This window comes from Cyanistes caeruleus, chromosome 6 (genome assembly GCF_971803275.1).
Source record: "Cyanistes caeruleus chromosome 6, bCyaCae1.hap1.1, whole genome shotgun sequence".
Taxonomy (NCBI): Eukaryota; Metazoa; Chordata; class Aves; order Passeriformes; family Paridae; genus Cyanistes; species Cyanistes caeruleus.
The window spans coordinates 32,198,187-32,216,558 of NC_141706.1; the positions used below are offsets into that span (position 1 = coordinate 32,198,187).

General features: G+C 41.6%; 1 protein-coding gene across 1 annotated transcript in view; it reads right to left on the reverse strand.

Moving 5' to 3' along the window:
* SPTBN5 (spectrin beta, non-erythrocytic 5) overlaps window positions 1–14,461 on the reverse strand; it is a 95,749-nt gene extending 81,288 nt beyond the window's left edge. The window contains exons 1-9 of the mRNA XM_086894261.1: window positions 14,376–14,461; window positions 13,497–13,664; window positions 11,855–12,017; window positions 9,666–9,839; window positions 6,002–6,169; window positions 5,405–5,524; window positions 4,572–4,729; window positions 3,436–3,664; window positions 110–741 (exon numbers count right to left, since the gene is read on the reverse strand). Of these exons, the coding sequence (XP_086750387.1) occupies window positions 110–741; window positions 3,436–3,664; window positions 4,572–4,729; window positions 5,405–5,524; window positions 6,002–6,169; window positions 9,666–9,776 (1,418 nt within the window). The 5' untranslated portion in view covers window positions 9,777–9,839; window positions 11,855–12,017; window positions 13,497–13,664; window positions 14,376–14,461. The remainder of the gene's footprint in view (window positions 1–109; window positions 742–3,435; window positions 3,665–4,571; window positions 4,730–5,404; window positions 5,525–6,001; window positions 6,170–9,665; window positions 9,840–11,854; window positions 12,018–13,496; window positions 13,665–14,375) is intronic.
* Window positions 14,462–18,372: the final 3,911 nt, after the last annotated feature.

Below are 18,372 nucleotides of genomic sequence, written 5' to 3' on the forward strand. Positions count from 1 at the left end.
GAGGAGCAGAGACAAGAGTCACAGTTACAATTAGTTTTCTTCCACCACACCCCAGAATTTCAACTAATTTTGACCTCTGCTGCTGCACAGTCTCTCAGCCATCACTCACTTCAGCAAGACTCGGTCTTTGCCGTGATAGTTCTCCTGGCTGATAACGGTGGCCATCTCGTCCAGGGCTGCGAAGCGTTCCCTCCTGGGCAGTACATCCGCCACAATGGCTTCCAGCTTCCTACTGGCAGCCTCCATCCTGTCCACGCTCTCTGGCCAGAAGTCCTGCTTGCCAATCACTTTCCTCATGTCTTCCAAGTAGGACTCACGCAGGGCTGCCTTCTTCAGGAACCTCTGGGCTAGCTGTTCCAGCCTTTCTAGCCTCAGCATCTCTGTTTGCAGTGCTTTTCCCCGGTTGTGCTCTGACTTTTCCAGGATGATCCAGTGCTTTTCCACATCCTGCAGCATCTTCCCTTCCGGAGGCAAGTATGGCCGTTGGTTGTTGGCTCTCTGTTTGGTCCTGATGTTGAAGAGATGAGCTTCAATCATGCCCTTCTCTTGGTATTTGGGGGGTTTCTCCACAGTGCGGAAGGTTTTAAAGTTGGCCATGAGCAGCCACATTTCCTGAAGAGAGTTGGGGAAATGACGGTCATCCAGCTCCATCACCTTCTGTTTAATCCATTTCAGGAGGTCAGAGACCATCTGCTCATACTGAAGCTTCAAGTCATCTATCTCCTTCAGGAAGAACACAATCTGTGGTGGGAATATAAAGATATAAAGTTACAAGCCCCATAAGAATCAGAATGAAGCAAGGTGAATGAACAGAAAGCAGCGTCTTCAGCAGTCTTCACATCTTTATACTGATGTGGTGACAGCTGTCACATCTGAGGCTAGGTGAAATCCTAGAACAGCCTTCCATAAAACACAGATAAATTGATATTATTTAATGTTTCATTTCAGTTTTTATTTAAGAAAACATTTGGGAGTAAACAGCATGGTTCACATTTTTTGTTTCACAATCAAAAAAACCTCATATTTTATTTTCCCAGTCTCATTCCTCAACCCTAAACAATTCTATCCTAATACGTAATTACACCCTCTTAGCTTCACCACTTAGGATCTTAGGAGATCATCTAACAAGATCCTGCACATGCACACTGCAGACCATGGTCAAACAGCTCCTTCTCAATCTCTTGTGTTAGAACAGTTTTCCTTTACAAAAATTACTAGAAAATGTTTCATGGACAAACAGAGCTTTGGTTAGGATGTTAATTCTGATTCAATACTAACTTTTCAAGTCTGTTTACAGACTGAAACATTTATCTGTTTCACCTGTGGCCTGATCTGCCTTCACTTAAAGTACAGGTAAATACTAGAGCAAACATCCAGAACTAAATCCCTAATGAAATAAAAGGTGTAGGAATAAATCATCCTTTCCTTCCACCTTACATTCTTTTCCATCTTTGTCTTTTTATTTCATGATATTTTTTCCACACCCTGACTTAGTAAAGATGCAGATCTTTACTCCTGCAAATGTCAGGTTCAGCACTGAACAATGTTCTTCCTCTGTCATTCTGCTGAGTTTGCCTGCCCCAGCCAGGCAGATTAGTGAGGGAGATGGCACTGAGAAAAGACCCAGTCCTTCCAAGTGGTCATCAGCTTCTGCCTACCAGAAAGTGCACTTGGCAGTGACTAAGTGCTGCAGTCTTGTAAGAGGAGTAAAATAGCACCAACCTTTAGTGCAGGAAAAGCAGCCCATGACATCAGGGCTCCCTTCTGTATTTTCTGCCATCATACCCAGTTCTTGCTGAAAGATCCTATAAATGCATGGTCACCTCAGATGGAAGAGGGAAAGGAGATTTGCCTCCCTAAGCTGTTGCTCTCTGCCATCCTGGTCACAGAGTTAGTCTGAACACAAAGGTTTCCTTGGCATATTCAGGCTTCCCTCCCAATCCTATTAGTAAATTCAGGGCTGCCTATTTGAGGGGACTAAGGACATGAAGAGATTAACATCTGTTTCCTTCTTCTCATGAGTGTTTGTGTGTGTCAGAAATGCAGGAAGACAGGAATGCAATATTAGAGACAGGCTAAAAATAGGGAAGTAGTTGAAGGGAGAAAAAAGATGCAGGGAAGAGGAGAGAGAGAAAAGAAAGAATAAATATAACTATGAAAAAAATGGAAAAAGCAGTGGAGCACAATGACAACTGAAAAAGGATAGAGTAAACAAACTCTTTATTCATATAATACAAAATTTATGGCCTATTTGCTCCTTACAGTTCCTCTAATACACACTTGTGGACTCAAGGACTATTTCATGTTTATCAAAAGAAAATGTCTCCTGGCCAAAATCCAGTGACCCATACGAAAAGCTGTGCCTACTGCCCACTCTCCTCACTGATGCCAAACTTTGTGACAGCATTCCAAGTCCTGCTCTCATCTAATGCTGTGGAGAACATGCTGTTCCAAGACATAGAATCCTAGAGTATTTTGGGTTGGAAGGGTCTCATAAGGACCATCGAGTCCAACTCCCTGCTCCTTACAGGACTACCTAACATTGGGTCCTCTGACAAAGAGCATCCTCCAGACACTCCTTCCACATAACAGGCTTGGTGCTGTGGGCAGCCGTGTTACAGGATCATCGATCTTTGCCCCAGACCACATTTTTAGCTGACCAAAATCTGCTTTGCAAAACCTTTTCACCTTGTCACCACCAGAGAAGCCTCAGTCTGGATTTTTAATGCCTCCCATTAAACAATGTATTCCCCCTCTCAACTGCACAGGCAGACCTACGAATCCAGATGTTCATGTAGAACCCATCCTGGATGTGCAGGTTTTCTGCAGGCTATTTCTTTTGGAGTTTTGTCAAAACAAGAACAGATTTCTCAGTTCTTGTTTCTTGTTCTTGAGAAATTTTCTCAAGGGAACTGGTCTTTGGTGGAACAACTACAAAATTCCTTTAGTTTTCCATCAGTGAGATACAAGACATTTTTAATACACCTTATGATTTTATGTGAAGTGTAACAGAAAAAAAAAAAAACTTAGCTAAATTTAATAAAAAAGTAATAAAAATGTAATTAAAAAAAGTAAAGTTAGCCAGTTTAGCTATCATTCAGTTTTATTTGTTGTTGGTGGTGGTGGTATTAAGTTGTTTTCATTTTGTTTCATTTTTTGGGCTTTTTTTTCATTTTCTGCCTAAGGAGTTAGAAAGAAAGGATGAGGATTTTCACAGGAAATCAAAATCCAGTGTAGTTCCATGGAATAAGGGGTCAACATTCCTATTAAATGAGATTGTTACTAGGTCTGGTTTTGCCTAGTCTTAATCATCTCCCAATATTATTGAGATCTCCATGCCTCAAGCTGCCTTGGCACCATATCGGTTCTCAAACAGAAACTATGAGGTCAAAAAAGGATTGATTTTTGAGAGATAATTGAGAGCAATGGACTTACTTTGTTAAGTCTCTTTTGTATTGTTTGGCCTTGTTTCAGTCTGGAGAAGTAGTGGTAATAGAGTGACACATAAGTCATGATGGATCTCTCATCCGGATAGGGCACTGCCACATCCTCAGCATCAAGCAGTTTGCTGATTCCAAACTCTTTCTCAGCAACATCAAAGGCATTGTTCAGGTTTTTAATGGGCTGGTCCTGCCGCAGTGAGCTGTAGTGGATAAGATCAGGCCTGGGCAAGGAGAAGAAGAGGGCATGGAGATGAAGAAAGATTTATATTTGTAGTAAGTCTTTTCAGATCATAAATCATAAACTGTTCATGAGACCAAGTTAATAGTCACGAAACTGCTTATTTTATGTGGCATTAACACTGAAATTCCTATGACCCTGAACTTCATTCAAGAGCCATGCCCCTTGCCTCCATAGCAGGAAGAAAATTGTCTTCTATGAAACTGAATTGCCTCTCCTAGCAAATATCTGCCCTTACTTCTCTTCCCCAATGGGTGAAAACCAAAGCCCAGTAGAGAGACACTTGTGAAAAGGGAGGTGACTCCCAGCTGGGAAAGCTCCAAAGTCCCACTAAAGTATCCTGTGTAAGAAATAGCAGAACTGTTGAGGACAAAGAAGTGTTCAAGGTTACCAGAGGTGGTTCCTCTCCAATAGAGCTCCAAAATAACTTTTGGGTGTTTTCTTTACAGTTTTTCAAAGGGACAGAGAAGGGAGAAAGAAAGAGACTGAGAAGTTGCTTACTCTATTACAACTGAACCAGAAGATACACATGCTCACAAAGTTCATTCAATAAAACCAGTGCCTAAAAGAATTATTTTAGAAAAAGGGCAATGGGAACATGTCTCAGGGGCTAAGACCAAATGGGCAGTATTGTTCAGATACGTGATATTCCCCTGGAAATTCAATGCCATAGCCAACTAAAGTTGCTATGAAGCAGAACCTTTTGGTCCTTCCTTCAAAGAAGGAAAGAGAAAATATCCATTTAAGAAAGAAGAGTCTTCAGTGAGAAAGGACAGAGAGTATCTGACAGTTTCTTGACAAAAACTTGCAATTCAGACCCTGTAACAACTCCTGTCAGAGCTGGAAACAGCGGTGAACAACTCTGCCTGAACTGATCCATCAAATCTTACCTGTGAGCATGTATGAGTGCATTGAAGGCCAGCCCATCACTCCAACTTTTGGAGAAGTCCTTCACACTCACATTGGAATAGCTGGCAGTTTTATGCTGACACCAGAGTAATAAGGCTTCATTGGCAAATAGTACATCAGCTCTGCCTCCAAATTCTTCCTGTGAAGAGAGCAGAAAAGAAAAATCATATTTCAACAATATGTGAAAGTAGTATCAGTGCGTTTATACTTATGTTCCTAAAGATCACTTTGTGTTACTTTTGTTCAATTCACAGATCCCCTCAAAGTCATGACTTGCAGACTGTAACTGCCATAAAGGTAGAAAAATTTAACATGAAAAGAGAATTTTTCTATTAAAAAACAAAGTAAATTGAATGAATGCAGAAACTACACAGTAAAATGCAGGTGCTGAAATTTTTCAAACATTTCTCTTCTGTAATATCTGTAGAAATCAGGCAGAAAAGAAAGTTCAGTTTATTTGCTTCCTTAGATGTCAAATAGAACTCAGAAACAAAATGTGATGTATTCAGGTCTACTTTTAGAAATTGTTGACTTTGATGTTTTTCATGTTCTTAGAGTATATGTTAAATAATTTTAAAAATCATGTGCTTCTTCAGAGAAAGAGCAAAGCAGCATCATGGGACTCAAATCAAGACAGAAGTGCTGACAGAGAAATTCTACATGAAGTCAAAAGTACGTAAAAAATTGTAGGAGAGAGTGAAGAACATGAATGTTCTTTCTATCTCCAAGTCACTGTTTTGTCTCTTTGAAAAAAAAAAACCAAAACCAACATGAATTCAGTTGCATAAGCAAAAAGACAAAGATACAGTTTTACCTTATCAAGTTTGATAGATGAAATCTGAAATCGAAGTATGATGATCCAGATAAGGCCCAGGATTAAGGTTCTGTCACCATCTACGATATTCTCAGGACCAATCACTTTTACTTGTACCTGCTAACAAACCAGTATCTGTTCAGCATAGAAGTTCTTGTGTCCAGCTCTCAGTGTAACAAACTGTTAGTGGAGAGTGTGTTCAGGCCATTTTCTTAAGCAAAAAGGTTTAATGTCTACATCTTTTCACTGGTCCACAGACCTGCAAGCTCCTATATCAGCTCATGACGAGTTTCAGCAAAAGCCTGGCAAAAGGATAGTGGTCCAATATATACTTTTTGAAATATGGTGGTTAGGGAGAGGCAAGAAACACATTTCTTTCCTCCAAAAGAGAGGAATATTAGCTATTTCTAAAACATATTACTCAAATAAAAAATAAATTAAAATTTGATGAATTTTTTTCTTTTAATAAAATCCTTGGCCTGTCTTCAGAGGATATAGTATTGCATATTAGAGGGGGAAAATACAATGAACATGATGCTATAATTAATTAATAACATATATAAACTATTGTGATCTCTAATATCAGTGTTAACTTACCTTGGATTTCAGAAATGTGATGGCTTTGCTGTTGTTCTCTAGAAAATGCACTCTCATCCTTCCCCGGCTTGGTTTGGGCAAAGCTTCTCCGGAGAGCAGCTCCAGGAGTTTCATGAGAGAGATGCCATCCTTCAAGTCTGTGTAAATATCTTCTAACTCAATCCTCACCTGTAAAGACCAGCCAGACAATACAGACTCCAGCTTAACATTTGGCACAGAGAAACCTCTGCTTCTAAAACAAAGCACCACCTTCTTGATGTTTCACTGAGTCTTCTCTATGACAATGAATTTATATACAGAGTGGTGAGTCTTAATTCAGAAAAAATGGATTTGCAGGAGGACTTGCATTATCTATGAAAGTAATCTGTAGTTAAGAAAACCCCAACAGCCAAACAAAAATACAAACCCACAAGGGAGTAAAAAAAGAAAAAAACCAGAAGATTTTGAAAAATAAAAAAAATTGAGCATTTTCAAAGTCAAACCTTTTGGAAACGCTGACATTTTTTATTTCAATTTGAGTGACTCTCTTATTTTATTAGAATAATTTTATTCTGAACTGTGAATTTCATTTAAATTTGGGCTGATAATCCCATTCAATGACTCATCTTTTACTCCATAGTCTCAACAAAGTTTGTCACGTCCTGCTTGGACCTGCACTACCACCCAAAGTGTCAGTATTTTTAGCTAGTCTCACACTAAGTGAAAGGTTAGGATCATTTACAGAAATGTGTTTTATTGCTGCCAGTAATGAGGTCACCCAGTGCTTAGGTGATACAACATGACACAGTCTGTACTGACCTAACAAGAGCTTGTTTTGGGTGTTTCCTTTTGGCCTTATGCCACTTGCCATCTAGAAGTCATACCACATGCCTAAGAGTAATTTACTGTGATTTTGAAATTACACTAAATGATCTTTTTGCAAAAAAAGGGAGAGGGGAGAAGGAGGGAGGGAGGAAGGGAGGAAGGGAGGAAGGCAGGCAGGAAGGCAGGCAGGCAGGAAGGCAGGCAGGCAGGAAGGAAGGCAGGAAGGCAGGCAGGCAGGCAGGAAGGCAGGCAGGAAGGCAGGCAGGCAGGCAGGAAGGCAGGCAGGAAGGAAGGAAGGCAGGCAGGAAGGAAGGCAGGCAGGCAGGCAGGCAGGCAGGCAGGCAGGAAGGAAGGCAGGAAGGCAGGCAGGAAGGCAGGAAGGCAGGCAGGAAGGAAGGAAGGCAGGCAGGAAGGAAGGCAGGCAGGCAGGCAGGCAGGCAGGCAGGCAGGAAGGAAGGCAGGAAGGCAGGCAGGAAGGCAGGAAGGAAGGCAGGCAGGAAGGCAGGCAGGCAGGCAGGCAGGAAGGAAGGCAGGAAGGCAGGAAGGCAGGAAGGAAGGCAGGAAGGCAGGCAGGAAGGAAGGCAGGCAGGAAGGAAGGCAGGAAGGAAGGAAGGCAGGAAGGCAGGAAGGCAGGAAGGCAGGAAGGCAGGCAGGAAGGCAGGAAGGCAGGAAGGCAGGAAGGAAGGCAGGAAGGCAGGAAGGAAGGCAGGCAGGAAGGCAGGAAGGCAGGAAGGCAGGAAGGCAGGAAGGAAGGCAGGAAGGAAGGCAGGAAGGCAGGAAGGCAGGCAGGAAGGCAGGAAGGAAGGCAGGAAGGCAGGAAGGAAGGCAGGAAGGAAGGCAGGAAGGAAGGCAGGAAGGCAGGAAGGCAGGAAGGCAGGAAGGCAGGAAGGCAGGAAGGAAGGCAGGAAGGCAGGAAGGAAGGCAGGAAGGAAGGCAGGAAGGAAGGCAGGAAGGCAGGAAGGCAGGAAGGCAGGAAGGCAGGCAGGCAGGCAGGAAGGAAGGAAGGAAGGAAGGAAGGAAGGAAGGAAGGAAGGAAGGAAGGAAGGAAGGAAGGAAGGAAGGAAGGAAGGAAGGAAGGAAGGAAGGAAGGAAGGAAGGAAGGAAGGAAGGAAGGAAGGAAGGAAGGAAGGAAGGACCTGAGCTATTATATTTTTTAAATTCAGGGAATATTTACATGTTAAGGGGGAAAAGGACAGACAACAGGCATGCACCTTCTAATTTCTGATCAGTTACTAATTAGCTTAAGAAATCTTTTCTCCAGAGAAAGAAAAAAACACTGAAAGTCTAAAAACAAGTTAGAGAGTCTTTAAGTCTGTATTGTTTGTGGCACAAGGATTTACATTGATTTGATTTTCTCCATTATAAAAACCTCCCTGTTTAGTTGCCAACTTTATTTCTTTTTGGACATTAAATAAAACTTAAAATTCTGCCTACTACAATAAAAAAAAATAAAGCTGTTATATTCTGTGACATTTCCATAAATAAAGAATAGTTCAATTTGAATTTGTAAAAAGACAGGCTTCATATACCTGTTTTATGTCTCACCCAGCTGTTGTTTTAATAGCTTTGTTGTCCCTTTCTTCTCATAAAGAGACCAGTCACAGAGATCTTAACAAATTCAATCCAATAGCATCCTTAGTGCTTGAAGTAAACAAGTTCTCAGTATAACTGAGAACACTTCAGTGTCCTGTGGAATGATCCAATCACATCAAAGTGTGCCTTGGGACTACACTGCCAGGAAGACCCAGATAAGCGCTGCGCCGTCTCTACCGTATATGGTTTGGAAAGCACTCGCAGGCTTTTATGATATGTGAACAAGTACATTGCAGGAACTTAAGACTGGCATTTTTATCTCTGAACTTGAAGGCATTTTTAAAATGAGAAAGTAAACGTCTACAGCTAAACACATAAAAAATATCTACAGCTACACCATAAAAACCTAGCTTTCTGCAGGTGGCAAAACAAGTGTGTGTTTTGTATTTGTTCACTCCCATTAAGAAAAATAAATCTGAAAGTTTGTTGTGCTTTGCAGTTGCCTTTGTACAAATCACAAACTTAAAACATTACACTGAAAAAACACATCTGGTACTGAAACATGGTGATGAACTACAGCTGATCAATGGCCTGGTCCTGCTTGGTATCTCCAACATCCATTTTCATTACTATCTACTGCAAACTCAAGAAAATGGAATTGTTTTGGATGATGTTATTCCTTTCTGTGCCACAGCTACATCATTTGTGCCTGAAACTTTATCTGCAGTAAGTCTGGAGACTGGAATATGCTGGCATTACCTTGCACACATGAATTGACAGCACACTAGCTCTGAAGATTTTTTGAAGTCTGACAGCTACAGAAAATGAACTGGTCTGTACTTGCATGGCGGTATGTCTGAAATTCCCAAAATTAAGGCTACTTTTTCAGAGCCTTTGAGCAGCAACTCAAACTGAACTGATCAGGAAAAGCACAAAGTCAGAATTTCTGGCCAGGCAATTAAGAATGTAACGTTGCTTGGGGAAACCCTGACATCTGCACATCATTTACGTACAGGAAAAAGAAGCAAATAAGGAATTTCCTCTGAGAGGATCTCCAGTGTATAATAGACATCACAATATGATGGGGTTATACAGTCTACAAAAGTGAACCTTGATTTCAGAGAACACTGGTAACATGAACAAAGAAGAACCATATGAGGTAAAAGATAGAAGATGGAGCACTCTGGTTAGTCAAAACTTTCCTAGCTTGCATGTGACAACATTCAGAAAAAATTACATTGAAAATAACATAAAAATAGATACAGTGGGTTAAAAAAAAACCAACAAAACCCAGAAAAAAAATCTTCAAATTGAAGGAGCTACCTACATTATTCCTGGAGAAGACATTGTTCATCCAGTTGGTGAAGGTTTTCTTTTGCATGGACATACGCTGCTCCTGCAGCTTTTTGATATGACCTTTTTCATATTCGGTGCCCATGGTCACCTAGGAAGTCAGAAGCCTCAGTAGGCTGCTGAGTGCTGAAGAGATCTGCCAGGCCACCTACAAGAAACTGTCACATTCCCAGTGTATATATGAAACCCAGCACCAACAGGTACAAGATTCAATACCACACCCAGTGTAATACTCTAATTTCCTTTTGCTTGCACTTTGAACTTTAATTTCACCAACTTTATTTTTAACTTGCTTGATCTCACCCTTTTAAAATACATCTCTAGTTTCAGGATGAAAATGTGACATGTGAACCTATGCAACTTTATTTTCTTTCTCTCAGCCTTCACCCAGTCTCCTTAATCCCATGAGGACCACCACTACCTGAAAGTCATCAATAACTTCCTTGGGTGTGCTGGAAGCACATCACAGAGAACTGGTCTTAGACACTGCCAGAAGGAGGAATCCACAGATCACTTCCAAAAAGAAAAAGTGGTGTGTTCTCTGAGGACTGGCTGAGATGCTCTTGTTGGCTTTCAGACCACAATACTTCCAACAGAAATCAAAGTGCTGCTTTGAAAAGAAATGGAATCTACTTGATTCCTTCCTCACATGGGTTCAGTTTTTGCACATCTATCACAGCAAGGATGGTGACACAGGTCCATAATCCATGAACAAGGCCCTAGCCTGGGTGTCAGGAAGCATTATTCCTATTTCCTATTCTTGTCAACCTCATCCATACCAGGGAAAAGTCAGGCTTGTGATTCCTCACAGTACTTAAGCTGAATATTCAGAAATATTAGAAGGGAGAAGTCTTCCCTTTTGAGTCTGTGACACAATAAACTGGATTTCAGCTCAGCTGAGTAGTTCTTTTGAAGACTCAGCTTACACTGTAAATTGTAACAGCAGTGACCTTGCTGTTTGGAAGGCAAGAGGATCACTTTAAAAAAAAAAAGAAAGAAAAATCATGTAAGATCCATGGCTACAGACGCCATTAGTGACCAGACATCATCTGCTTGAACTACTGCCATAATTATAAGTATCACCTGGATATCAGCCTGGCTGGGAAACCAAGAAACTTGTTGTAGTGATGGGAGAGGAAAGAGGTGTCTACTGCTAGAAACCCACTTCAAAGAAAGAAGAGAATGAAAAATTAAAACATCTGAGAAACTGTGAGAGTGTGGAGCAGTGTGACCTACTTCCCAAAATTCCATGTTTGTTTTGCAAAATTGAAGTTCTGAACAGTTATGGGCTTTGTACCCATTTAATTCATCAAACATAAAATACTGGAAAATAAAACTGAATCTGTTGCAGCGTAAGAAGACAGCAACAGAGAACTAATAACAGCATCCACTGCAAATGGGAAATCTTTTGCCTGATAGTTTTCCATGCTCTGATTAGTAAAAAAATAATTTCCATTTTACAATATTCTAAGGTGTGTGAGGTACAGAAGCAATGTTTTTTTTACTGCATTTTTTGTTATGTCTTTTTGGGGCAGATGTTTCTTAAATCTCAGTGCTTTACTTCTTCAGAACATGGACAGCATTGAATCATCATGGTTCAGCTACAGCACAGGAAAGAGACATGACTGTAGATGAAAGCCTAATGAAAGGAAAGTTTAGCAAAATCTGAAATAGAATTATGGAGAACGTACTCTCAACATTTTCTTATCTTCTAGTCTAGTTCAGCACTGGCTACTTTCTCCATTTGAAGAGCAGATATTCAGAGAATCCCTTTCCTTGCTGGAGAGGTGATATTAACTCACTCCCATGCAATAACCCATAGAGGTAACCCATATCATAATGCCATTTCTGAGTTTGCCAGAAGCTTCTCAGAATATCTGCAGGCTTCTTTTGTTCCTAAGGATTGCTACCCAAACACTGCAGTCACCCCAAATAATGATGGAGCTGGTTTAATTTAGGTACAAAAGAAACTCACACAACAGCTCACCTGCTTCATCAAGTTAGAAATGCTCCCAGTATGGGTAGATGATTACCTAAAGACAGATCTGTAATAGATTGTCCACATTTGCAGGATGCATAAACAGCTCTAAGAGCCAAAACTAGTCATAATGGTACATTACAAGAAAAGAAAATATCAAATAACGTGAAAAAAAATTGACTTACCCAGTTTTGGAGGAAGTCCTTTCTGACATTCAGCAGCTGGTTCTTCTGAGGAATGACTTCCACTGGATCCACTCCTACATTCACCTCACTGCTTTAATGCAGAGCGACCTTTGGTTTCAGGAACAGAGACCGAGTATTTATGATATACCTATGAACCTTTCATCTGACCTGAAAGAAATGAACCCATCAGAACACAATGAGTAAAGGTTCACAGGGCTTGTCCAGCTCTTATATTAAAAAAATAATATATGAACATCACCAAAATTGCTGTAAAGCAGTTGAAAAGTCATACATAGCTCTGATGCTTTAGTAAAGAGACTCTTGCACAATTGAACTGGAGGTTCTGCCCTTCTAAAGAAATTCTTACCTGGAAATTGAACCTGACAGTGGACTCAGGAAATGAAAGCACAGCAGTAAGTACAAAGATCAGAGTGATAGCCAAGTGGTTAAACTGGGAGACAGCAAATGAGAAGGTGAAACTGTGAAGTGTTAGAAATTTGCTCAGCACTGAGGAAGCTTCTGTGCACAGATACCTGCTGCTGGCAGAGCAAACTGGGGTCAAGCTGGCAGTGCCAGCTGATTCCAAATTTTACTATTCATGGGTTTCTCATTAATAACAAAAGGGAAAATAATTCTGGTGACTTACGTAGATAGCAGTGAGTCCTTTCTGCCCTTTACAAGGTCACACATGCACAGAACACATTTACCATTGCCAGGAATCAGAAAGTTGGTGCTGGTAATCACTACTAGAAAATGGGCAGGTATCTGAAAGCAGGGGCTGTAAGGAAAGATGTCAAGCTCAGAGATGAGCTAAGGGACTAGCAGTATTTTCTCTTTTAGCAAGTGTATTTTAGCTAGCCTCCAAAAGGGATAGGAAGAAACATAAAAAGAAATTAAAAACCCACAAAAGGGACAGGAGGAAACATAAGAAGAAATTAGGAACCCACCCAAACTCAGGACAGGTAAAATTTGATCAGTAGATTCTGTCTCTTCATATGCACACTAGAGAAATATAATATATAATGTCACATAAAACTGATAAAAATAAATTAGTTTATATTTATGTAAGTTTATATTTTATATAAGTTTAATATTTCTATTACAGGTATTTCTCAAAATATTCCCTCCAAATGCTTGGACTCATCTCCTGAACTAGCCAACTACTACTGTAAGCTGTTGGTTTAAATCTGGCACAGGTTGGCTAGGTTGTGTGAGAAAATGTCCTTTCTCCTTTCAAATAGAAGGCAGAGGACCAGTGGGTGAATTGGTACTGGATGCAGGCATTTCTCCATATTGCAAGTTAATTATTATCTATATGGTTAAATGTGCAAATCGCCGTCTTTGCTTTTTATGATGATACAAGGCAATCAAAGATATGGTATAAAATTTCACTAACTCCTGAATATCTATCTAAAGTTCAAAGTTAAATGGTGGACACTTATGTGACAGTGATAAATAAAGCCATTTCCTCAGTTATTTATATCTTAACAAAGAGGAAGGGCACAATAATATTTGCGTGCAGTTTCCTGGAGGCATCAGGAAAAAAATCACCCATCTCAGCTAATTATGGGCCCTCTCTTGCTGCCTTTGCAGACAAGGAAAGCCTTTCTGCCGACCTCAGGAAGAAGGGCCTGAAGAGTACCCTTCCCTCGCCTTGTTCCAGCCTGAAGTGGTTTTCCATGATGGCAGGAGTGTTTCTTTGTTTCCTAACAGGAAGGATCCTGGTGCCGGATTCTCCTCCACAAAATAGCCGTCAATAAGATGTGTTAGGGTTTCTTAACACCCTTTCTTATCTGCCCACAGTCTTGTTCTGCTTAAGAGGAAAACGGAGACTGTGGAGATCAAACAGACCTCATGCACAGGCAGCTTGTCTAGCAGCCCCAAAACTGCACAGTTCCCAGCCCGTCCTCCACTGCTCCTCCACTCCTGGCCACAGCACATAAATCAGAGAAGGACATGACACTTAGTTCTATCTATGTGAATTCTTTTTCTTAAATGTTGTCATTGTCCTCCTCTCGTAACACACATGTGAATTCCCTGCTCCTCTCTAAGATGGGAAGAAATGTTTAATTCCCCTGCCATAAAAAGCATCAAAGTGACAGCCACAGGGTTTGCTGCTGAGTTTGGTCCCACCACTCCCAGCCCCGGTCTCAGGTGAGGGCTGATCACCATGAGCTTTCCCAGGGCAGCACAGGCTTCCCCTCATCATTGCCTTTGCCCACAGGGTTGGAGGAGTCTGCCAAAGAGGAAAACACATACACAGCTGGGTGCAGAAGCCTTCCTGGGACAAAGCATCCCCACTAAGGGCATTTGTAGCTGACAGTGCTGTAACTTAATGAGCCCTTCACTGTACCCAGCTGCTACAGGCATGCTCTGCGCTGCCAGTGAGCAAAGCCAGCTCCGGTTTCAAAGCCTTGTGGCCACACTCATTCCTGCTTTTGCGGGGGCCGAGGCTGTCCACATGGCTCAGGTGGAAGGTTTGGCACCATCACCCTCCGTTACGTAAGCTTCGCATACACACCTTTCTGAAGGTACAAGAAAATCCTCTCTGCTCCCTGCTAAGGAGAGGGTTCCCCAAATCCCAAAGAAAACAAGCATGTTAAATGTAAACACGTGCATGGCATCTCAGCACTTTATCCCCCGCTGTGTTAATTCCACGTAAGAGTCACAAAACATCTGGACATTGACTCCACGGGGAATAAAGGCAGCCCCCTCCCAGGGCTACAGTCAGCTCCCAGTGTGCCAAGCAAGCACACAAATGATCCTGCTGCCTTCAGCCAGCAATCTGGGTCCCACAGGGGGCCCTTTCCCTCTGCCACCCTCCCCAGCTCTGGCAAACAGCTGATGTTCAGTTTCAACAATGCAGTGTGGGCACAGGTGAGCTGAACCATGATCCCAGAATGTTTCCTAACTGCATCTAACCACATTCTTAACCACAAATAACATGTAATCTTAGATCTCATTGCGGCGCAGAGGAACTAAGCTTTGGATATGGAGAACACTGGAGAAGAGCAGACAGTAAGTTATCACAAGAAGCTGTTCACTCACTTGGGAATGGAATACTAGAACTGAAGAAAAGTTGGGAGGAGTTAGTCAAAAGCAGCTGAGGAGAGGCATGGCAACTTCCAGCTCAGTCAGGACAGATTCCCTGCTTTCACAGGCCTCTCAGTTGAACTTTTGTACCCAAAATAGCCACATCGTTCTCTCAGCCTCTTTCCCCGAAGGACTGCAGCACATCAGCCCCAGGCACCCCCCTTTCCCTGCCCCCTACATACCTGCTGTGCCAGCACTCCTGTCACCAGCCACCCTGGGGTGCCACCCACCTGCAGGCAGGGGGGTCCACGGTGGATGGAGCTTCTCTTCAAGCTCGGCTCTGCCTGGGAGAATCTAACCCGGCATCCCAGGATGCTGGGTTGCTATAAACCTCAGCCTTCACATGCTCTAGTCTAAACTAGAAGTTGCTTTTCTCTTTGAATAGCTGGCTAGCAGCGACATGACATCAACAGGGAGCAGAACTCAAGCAGAACAGTCGAGTTACATCATCCAAAGAAACTGGAGCCCCTCACTGCATTTGAAAAAAGAGGACAGCTTAAAGCAAAATCAGATGGATTTATTTTTCCTGGCATGAAGAAGTTCAGTCATCTTTTTGAAACAGAAAATATACGTTTGCTTGTTTAGTCATGAGTTAAAGATATTTTCTCCTTGGAGCTGTTTATATTATCTTGAAATTTCCCTTCTGTTTCTGAACCTCAAATAGTTAACATAAGAGCTTCAAAGGCTTTTTGAGATGAACACATGGGACAGAGGACTTTCAGTCTCTTTGCATTTCATACAAACATAGATAAAAGGTTTCAAGCGACAGAATAGCCTTAATATTTTGAACATCAAAGTGAAACTTGGCCTTAGAAATTACCATGTTGGCAATGCCAGATCTAACTAGCGTATTTTTATCATTTATTTCCGATATTTCCATTTTTTTCATTGATACTAATGAAGACTGTTGCATAAGAGTGAAAATTCTTATTCACAGCTGTATTTTAGGGGGTTGTTTGTATATCAGACTGATAAAGCACTTGGCTCCATTTATTGACAAAACAAAACTGTGGGATTCACATATGGAAGTGTTTCCCAGCACCCTTAGTGCCAGAGCACTGCACTTTCCCCCAGGGCCAGTGCACACCATGGTGTGCTCTCCGTGTGGGTCCCCTCACCAGCAGATTATTGATTGCAAACCAGCCCAGCCATCCCAGCTTCCTTGTGAAGGTGTCCAGTCAGGTGGAATGGTTGAAGGTCATTGGCAAAAACACTCTATAAATATTTAACAAAAATGTACAAACAGTTAACGTTAAAGGTGTGAATTTTAGCAGATGAGAGCCAAGACATGGTAATACAACAGGAATAAAAATGGCAATTACTCTCCATTACAGGCAAAAACTGCCAAACCCTGAGCTTACTGGTCATGCTTACGTTGTTTTTTAATTTCTTACTTTCAGACTAGACACAAAAGAATTCATTTTGAGAAAAAAACACAGAATTATCTGAAAAGAGAATCAGTAAGCATAAGCAGCATGTTTCAGCAGTTCCTTGTTTAAAAAATTGAAAAATGTTGAACATAGAAATTTTACAGTATACATAAAATACAGCAGCTGGTGAGAGATATATATCATTCACGAGCTACCTTCACTACAATGAAATTTTCAGAGCTCTAGGCTGAAGTGGAATATGGGTTGCTGAGCTAGCAAAACTTTGGAAAGAACATGGACAAGCTCCATCTCAGAGAAAAGAACAAACAAATTGGTGGAAAAACAATTCAGTTGTGGCATTAGTGAGCTTCCAGTATTCACTGGATAAGAAACTGAGTCCACATCCTACACCAGCTACAAATCTGTGCTGGCATGAAGTCCTCCACAGGGGAAAAGGAGAGGAGTCTGCCTCAAAACCATGGATTCCATCCATATTTTTCCCTCAGGTCAGAAAATCTGCATATATTCAGGACTTCTGAACATACTAGTGAAAAACCACCTTATCTTCCTGACTGTGTTTTGATCACAACAGGTTTTTATGTGGTATGAATATTTATTTCCAGCTCATTGCCGTGATCCCTGAGTGAAGGAAGGCACTTTCAACAGATGCATTTGTTCACCTGTCTGAGCAGGGCAAGGCAGCCAAACTTTTCTCCTGTGTTTTCCTACCTATGTCAGGCAAGCCTGAGGGCCACGCTTTCAAAAGGTCCTCTGCACTCTTAGTACTTGCAGCATGGCAAGATCAGAGAAACCCAGAGCAGTGTCTGCTCCAGAGGCCTTACAAATGCACCAGACATGGGAGTAAATAAGGTTTGGAGAAATTAAGTGGCACACCAGTACTCTTATTTTTCAAGGTTAGTACTGCCACCAGAGTCAAACCAGAAATATTTCACAGTTTAAGAGTGCCAAATATTAGAAGTAACAATTACTGCAAAACTTAAACTGGTGCCATGGGCACTTGTCTCTTTTCCTACTATCCAAATATGAATTGTGGATTAGAGAGAACAGCTGCTGAAGTGTGCTGTAAATTTCTCAAAGTCTGAAATGTCTTATATGAGGAGCATGTAAAACAACATTCTATTAAAAATAAAACCCCACAGAGCTACCCTTCCCACCTCCAAACCACACTAAAACCTCACCTTCCTCAGATTATTTTTTAGTTTTAAAAGGAGCAGTTCCAGCAAGTTGCTGCAGTTCCAGAGCTACAGAGCCTCCAGGAACCCACACTTTGTCTGCGTGTGAAACACTCACTTTGAAACACAGTGAAACACACTGGTGACACATGGCACCAGGAGCCAGGAGCTTTGCCACCACTGCTACATAGGAACTGCACAGCAGCTGAAATTTGACCACAGCAGGAGCAATGGCTGAACTGTAGCATCCTGATGGTGCCTAGAGGAGAAAGAGAGGGGCCGAAGGAATTAATTCCAGCACAATGTTACAGCAAATGTTCTATTGGTACCATTGGTTATTCTCAAGTAGTAGGCAGCATGGTGTGGAAGATGTCTTTGGGTTTTTTGGGACAAACACATCAAAGTGCTTTTTGCTATGCTGCTATTCAATCTATGCTTATTTTTCAAGGTTAGTACCTCCATTGAAGTTAAAAGCACCACCTCTCAGATCAACTTTCAAACCTTCAATCCACCCACAGGAAGTTTTACGTTTATGTTCCACGCTTGGACTTTACAAAACCTCCACATTTAGACATTAGGAAGCTTCAAAATTACATTCTGCTATAACATGCTAAATACAGAAAGGTGCTGGAGGTTTGTGGGAGTTTTTTTAATTCTTTACAGATAAATTTAATTCTGGAATCATGCCTTGGCACAAACAGTAGTTTCAGCCACCAGTTCAAGGGCACAGAAAAGAAATAGCCAGAACCTATTATGGACACATAAACTGAGGTAGGGAAATCAGCAGCTTGCCAAATAGCTCCTCTGCCTATGACCCTTAAGTAGCAGGATTATAAAATTCCAGGTACTGAAAGATTATCTT